The sequence below is a fragment of the Penaeus japonicus genome, unplaced genomic scaffold (genome assembly GCF_977035675.1).
Source record: "Penaeus japonicus unplaced genomic scaffold, GWHDUDI00000001_assembly GWHDUDI00000028, whole genome shotgun sequence".
Lineage (NCBI taxonomy): Eukaryota > Metazoa > Arthropoda > Malacostraca > Decapoda > Penaeidae > Penaeus > Penaeus japonicus.
The window spans coordinates 24,383,283-24,390,782 of NW_028234430.1; the positions used below are offsets into that span (position 1 = coordinate 24,383,283).

General features: G+C 34.7%; 1 protein-coding gene across 1 annotated transcript in view; it reads left to right on the forward strand.

Moving 5' to 3' along the window:
- The window catches only part of lost (methenyltetrahydrofolate synthase domain-containing protein lost), a 32,040-nt gene that overhangs the window by 7,140 nt on the left and 17,400 nt on the right, over positions 1-7,500 (forward strand). The window contains 4 exon segments of the mRNA XM_086553584.1: positions 8-85; positions 658-761; positions 1,251-1,364; positions 7,037-7,254. Coding sequence (XP_086409710.1) covers positions 43-85; positions 658-761; positions 1,251-1,364; positions 7,037-7,254 — 479 coding nt within the window. The 5' untranslated portion in view covers positions 8-42.

The following is a 7,500-nucleotide window of genomic DNA, read 5'->3' on the forward strand; positions in this document are numbered from 1 at the left end:
CTTGCAGCTGAACGGTTGAAGTAGTTCCTTGAGGTTTCAGTCATGTTTGTGTCCAAGGCTGGCATCAAGGTGGACGACATACCCAGTAAGTGATGCATTAAGTATACAGCTTTTCATTTTTCATGAATATATATATGTATTTTTTTTTTCATTTAAAAACAAGGAGAGTTTGGATGAATTACTGATGCATTTCAAGAGGTATATTATGTTTCAAGTCTAAGTTAATTGTTTTTTGTTTTTGTTTTTCAACTATACCTATTTTGTTAATACATGTAAATGCTATCTAGCAATATTATCTTTTCTCAGTTGTAATTATATTGTAAGACATAAGATTGGAAAATTCTAAATTATGGATATATGACACAGCATCATTTTGTTATATCCTAATAACATCTGTCACACGATGATTGAAAATCATGGATATATAGGTGTCATTCATTATTCAGAGACATTCCCTAAATTCCTAACAATTAACACTTGAAATGGAAAGATATGATAATATTTATATTTACAGAAGAATAATTCCTCTTCTAGCTTGATTTTACATAGTTTCAATAGGAATTATTATATGAGGATGAAGATTAAAGACTGCCAGCGTTTAAAAAGAAAGACATCAAGTTTCTCTTCATTTTCATTTTCATATTTTCTCTTCAACAGTCTTGACAAAGCATGATATAAGGAGCAAAGTTTGGGGGTACATTGAAGAACATGACTTGGCCAATTTCCCGCGTCCAGTTGACCACCGTATCCCCAATTTCAAGGTAAATAGCACATTGGTGAATATATTTAGTGGTGTAGCTTGGTTATATATATTTCTTTTTATAGATAAGAAAAAAAGTAAGTTAATATTACATTATGGAATTGTATATATGAGAACTATTGATATAAAGGTCTAAGTTGTATTCTACTTTCACAAGTAAATACATGTGTTAAATTTTGGTGGTTGTACTTACAATGCACAACCAAGCTAGGAAAAAGTCTGGATGCAGAATGCTCTTGAGACTGTCAGTTGAATCAGAAATGAGGAATTCTTAGATATATATTAATTTTGAGTTGTTGCTCAAAATGCTAGAAACACACCTGGTTGAATTCAAGGGTTATGCTTCATTTGTAAATAAAAGTTATGATGTAAAATTGTGTGTGCATTGCAACCAAAGTTCACATAATCTTTACTTTTTCTTGGATGTGATCAACATTTGAATTGTGTGCTCAGTACAAAAAACGGGATTGCAATCATTTTATACTTCCAGGGTGCGGGTGAGGCTGCACAGCGGGTTCGTGACCTGCAGTGCTTCACAGCTGCAAACACCATCAAAGTCAATCCAGACAAGCCTCAAGAGGATGTGAGGTTTCATGTCTTAGAGGTTAGATTAACTTATTTAGTAAATTACTTTGTTAATTATTATTATTATTATTATTATTATTTTTTTAATCTAACTTTTTCATCTTTTTATCTCAAAACTTTTATTTTTTTTTTCACCTTCTTTTTCTTTTCTTTTGTGTAATATTTGTTTAGACAGGATAAAAGTGTTTTTACCTTTCCCAGTAGAGGTGCATTTGAGGAAACAAGGAAAAAAGGGAAAGTGAAAATGAGGTTCTGGATAGCAGCATGGAGATAAGAAGTGGAAACCTGCGACATTATGACGGTTATCTTCTGAGTGCCCATCTCAATAACGATTGGGCTGATTAGGCTGCATGTGTTCATCACATCGGGGTGTATTCGCAAGTTGTGGAACTTGCTTTCGGGGGTTTTTGTATGTGCTATGCGGCTACCACCAACCACAGTACAACATGAAATCATCTCTCTGCATTGTTACCAGTCTTTTAGTTGCCAATTTCTATGGTTTTCACCTATTCAGAGATGTGACCGTTTCTCTCACGTGCATTGTACTGGCGCTAATGTAAGATGCTGTCGCCATTGTTATGATTCCCGATTCAAAAATAGAAAGAAAGAAAAAAAAAAAGCTTATTTCACAACGGTGTATCAATTACATGACTAGGTATATCAGAGTTGTAATAGACTGAATACACTTACAGGAGACCATTTTACCACTCTGTAGTGCATACTCTCTATATAAACAAGATTTTTATGATGTAATAGGAGGATAAAGGTTGAGTTTGTAGTAAAGTTTTGTAATTTAATTATATTATGAAAATAATAGTTATACAATCAGTTCCTACCATGGTATGAGGAGGAATTCTTGGACGGCTAATGATTTGTGATACCTTGGGAAACCACAAACTGGCAGAGTGCAATGCCATAGGTGCCATATATAACTAGCATTACCTTCATCTTACCATAAAAGTCGCAGACACAAAGTTGCTATATATGATCATTAGGATTGATACCTGAAGGTGCTCTTTAGCTCCCTGTAGTCTGGCAACACTGCTGCTGGAGGAACATAACCAGATTGTCTGTGTCTGTTATGTCCGTTCTTAGCATACAAGTGACCTGTCCTCAGAAATCCATCGGAGTGATTCAATTTCTCTCTCTCTCTCTCTCTCTCTCTCTCTCTCTCTCTCTCTCTCTCTCTCTCTCTCTCTCTCTCTCTCTCTCTCTCTCTCTCTCTCTCTCTCTCTCTCTCTCTCTCTCTCTCTCTCTCTCTCTCTCTCTCTCTCTCTCTCTCTCTCTCTCTCTCTCTCTCTCTCTCTCTCTCATATTAGGCCCAAGCTGTGATGACAAAGATCTAACATGAAGTTTGGCTCATGACATGAATGTCACGTCATCTGTTGTCAAGGGGCTTATGGGTTTTTATAGACTTCTTTTTCTAATTATGTATTTACTATCATTATAATATCAAGTACTGTATGCATTTTTTCTGCAAATGAAATCTCCTGAACTTTCAGAGTGTAAACCAGCTTCCAGGTAGAACTTTGGTTAATTAACATTGGTGTTTGATAGACTTTATATCAGTATATGTATAGAGGTGTAGGTGTAGGTTGTGTAATGTAGAAGTCTTTTAACTGTTGATGTAGATTTTATTTTATTTTACTTCTTTCCCAACATATTGAGTTCTTTCTGAAGCACTAAGGTTTAGAAAGTTATTCAAAGGGCTACTTGTAGTCATGTTGAATTATAACTACCATAAGTTGATTTTGTAATACCGGATAAATTAATATCTACCTATATTTAATTTGCATATAAGCCAGTTTTTTTTACCTCTCCTAATCTTACTCTCATAGTTCACATGGATATTCTCTCCATATTGAGAGCTCTCTGTCTCCCAATTGAAAGAAAGGTTAATTTTCCCTATCATTCTCTTATATAACTATAAGAAAGAAATGGGGCAATAAATTTTTTTTTTTTTATTAAACCCTTTAATACATTCAAGAAAAGTGTATTGTAAACTGAAAAAGTCAAGAGTACAAAGTTCAGTCTTAGTATCATCATTAGGTAACTGATTGCTGTCCTTTTATAGTACTTCACATATTCAAACACTCCGCAGCCCACGGTATAGTTGTGTTGGGATTATCAAGTGTGATAAGTGTGGCTTGAAACTATCTATCTCTCTTATCATCAGTTTATGTTCCTGTAAGTGTAAGCTAGCCTATTATTTTATAGCTCCATTTTATGTGTAATATTTAACATAATTTGATGTATTGCTTTGATGAGTAGTTCAAAGATGGCAACATTTTTCCATCATTTTTAGGTTGTAAAGTGGTTTCAGGAACCAAATTATTGACTGTGATGAATATTACACATTCATTTATTATCATAGTTAATCAAGGTAGCATTTTATGGAATTTGTTTATAGTAGAGAAGTGTAAATCTGAAGATGTGCAATCAGGATTCCTGGTATGGGTTACCATACTGTTTTGGAAGTATTGTCACATTTGCATTTTTAGTAACTTTATCATCATCCTCAAATGCTAGATGTGTTTTGCAGATTTGCCGGCACAGCAAGGTGTACATATTAGTCATTTGAACTTATTGGAACAGCACTTTGAGGCCTCTCATTTTTTTCTCTATCAATCTGATAACTTCTGTGAAAGGATGTCTGCATATTTATCATTATAAATTGCAATTGATACAACATGTCAAGGGAACTCATTTTGCACAAGTTTGGATGATTGTTATTGAAACCGAATTGAAAAGATGGAACGTAGTAAACTTCACAAACCTAAAAAGGCCCCACAACCTACAAGCATAAGGTATGCATGTTCGACTATGCTTAACATAGTCATTGTCCCCTGGGCTGTTGATATAAATAAAACAAATGGATTAGGATAGTAAGACGGTAATTTAAACATTCAGCTTAATATCTGGAGGTTAAATATAACCTGACCTTGCCTTAAGTAGAAGTTCTCAGTTTGTTTTGTGGAGGAAATATCAAGTTATTTAGATATTTTAATGCTAGTTATATTCATCTAATCAGTTTCACTAAATTTATTGATAGGGTTAACAAAAAAGAGAAGTAACATTGTATTTATTTCCTTTTTGTATTCTCTAATTCAACTTTCCTGTATTTTGTAAAATGACTAACTCTTTCCTTACACATCTAAGTGAGGACTTTGAATGTATCATGTTTCTGCAGCTCCACATTGTAGAGTGAAAGGTTCTATGTTCAAACTTTTTGTTTGCAGATGGATACAGATTGAGTTCTCATGCGGTTTCTGCCCAGCTGAAGTGTTGCCGTGTCTTTATCCTCGGTATTCTGTCGCTGTAACTTAAGAAAAGTCTCATGTTATAGTGCAATCCTTGGGTGTGCTGCAAAGGTTGTTGTGATCCTAGACTTTTCATTGAGGTCCTTTCGATGGTAAGGCAATTTGCTGACAAGTATACTAGGATTCTTTTGTTTTTCCATCTTCTCCTGTTTTTCTGTTACTATCATCATTATTATTGTTATCATTTTGGTCGCGATAAAATAGTGGATATTCCTTTTGTTTGAATTTACAGGTGACAACAGTTATTTGTCTCCCACTGGTTTCAAGGCATCAGGTATCCTTTTGTTTCTTGCATCAGATAGTGCCTCTTCAAGAGCAGCCTCTCAAACTCTGTCCTTCTGTGTAGTTAGGAATTTTGTATTCATTCTTAAGGTAATTCTTCTTGAGACTGAATTTTTCATCCCTTCTATTGTCAGTACATGATAGTGTTATCCATGAGGTTCAAGTGCTTGCTTTCTAAGATTTATTTACTCTAGACGAATGTGATTTTTCTCTACAGGAGATTCTTCCAACTCTCCTGCTCTTTCTGTGCCCTTTGATTGCAGGTCTTATAAAACCTTTTCCTGTTTTCATCATTCTGCTTTTCCTCATCTCTGCAGGGAGGTCATGGTGCCTTCTGCTTGACAGCCACATTCTACAAGAATTAGACCTTTTTAATTTTTTGAAATTGATTATTATTGTTTTTGTTTTGCTTTTTGTCAAAGCAGATATTGATAAAGTTTTATATTAGGATAGAAAGCTATCCTTTAATATTGGTTTGTAGTAAATTATTATTTTTTTCTTTTATTATTGTCTTTTTTTTCTTTTGAGTGCACACAGTGATTCAAGTCACATTTAGCAAATAATGTTGTTAGGAAATGAGTGAATAATGGAGTGCTCCCATTTTCAATAATATTTATAAGACTAAAAATGAATCCAGATGTAATTCAGCCTGAAACTAAAATATTCAATATGACAATCTTGTAACTGCTAAACAACTTTTTAACCCATTCACACCAGTTGACATTCTATCATGTCAACATAATATTCTGCTCTTTCTGGGTGACGTCCTAGAATGTCAAGATCTGCCCCTCAAATTGTATGTTTAACATTTTTACATATATAAATGATAATTGGAGTTCTATTTGTATACGTACAACTTTATTCACTTGTGAAATTGATGTAAACAAATACAAAAACCTCTGATTATCAACCCGTGGAAACGGGTGGGGGGAAAGCACTCTTTACGTAAAGGTGTAGTGCAGCACCGCACTAGAAGAGATCTCGCACAGAGTCGCATTACACAAATACAAGCCCTGGCATGAATGAGTTAATGTGGCAAAGAAAGCCATCCAGCCTAAAAAGCTTGATACTTGATGATTTTTTTAACCCATTCACGCCAGGGTTCTCGAACGCATAAGCCTAACGCCTCGAGATTCTCGGACGCACAAGCCGCGAGCCTGGGCTGCCCGCTCGCTCAGACTGAGAGCGCGGCTTCCCCTCATAGCTCATCCTGGCCGTCTGACGCAAAAACCACAATATGTGTCATCACGTCAACCGGCTCCAATGGGTTAACTAACTTTATACCGATTGTGTTAGAACTTGAAAACAAAACAAACAAAAAAAGAAAAAAATTAATGAAGTTCATTGCGACAAATGTAGAGAAGAAGTATGAATAAGACTGAATATCTTGCAAAATAAGAGATGTATTTGAGATGTATCTTTTTGGAAAAGCATGTATTTCAGAAGATGATTACCATCAGAATCTGTCAAATACATCTCTTGTGTTCTGACATTTGGTTTCATTCTTGCTCTTTTTTATAAAAAGAAAAAATACTGCAAATATTTTGAAGCTTAAATTGTCCACAGCTTATATATTTACCATATGCACTGTAGTTTTATATAAGTATAGCAAAAAAAACAAAAACTTTCAATAATGAAGGAAAGTTGCATTGTATAAAGATTATCAGCAATTTATGAAGATGTGCAAATTATGATTGAAATCTGTATACAGATGATATTCCAATTTCTTGTCCTTTTTTTTTGTGCGTGTGCATGTGTGTATTTTTTCAAATCTGACTGACTCATTCATTTAAAGCAGATCACCAGAGAAACGATACAGCAGCAGTATAATTATTCCATTTTTAATTGTATTTATTTTATTAATTTCATACTGATGTCCAATGTTGTGTGTTTGTAGGTGATCAGAAGATGTTTAGAAGTGGCTCATCATAACAAACATTCTTTTTTTCTTCTATCTTTTTTTTTTTTTTTTTTTTCTTTTTTCTTCTTGGAAGGGGACAGTTTACAGTAATTGTAAAGTACGTAAAGACTCATGTTTGTATCAGAAACTTTTGATAAAAGGAAGAATTTATTTTTCTTTTCTCCACAGGCAGGTAAAACTCTGCTGATGCCCACACCACGTCTACGCACCGGACTCTTCAACCGCATCGATGGCAACCCTTCGGAGAGCAAGGAGACCTTAAGAACCATGGCAAACACAGAGGGAATGAAGAAGTACTCCAAACCTGTGGATCTAGAGGCTAACATTAAGGTTGATCTCATTGTGATTGGTTCTGTGGCAGTCTCACGCACAGGTATGATTCAGATGTGACCTTTTCATTAATTTTCACTCTTTCTCTTTTTCTTTCTCTTTCTCTTTCTTTTTCTTTCCTTGTCTCCCTTTGCCCTCCCTCCCTCCCTCAGCAGTCTCAATGAGTCTCTGACTAATGTACTACTTTTGCTCTCAGCTTCCGTTATTGTAGCAATTTGCCCTTGTTAGTACTAAAATATAGGTAGATTTGTGTTTATGATTCATTTTATTTTATTGATTTTACTTTACAGCTGGTCATATTC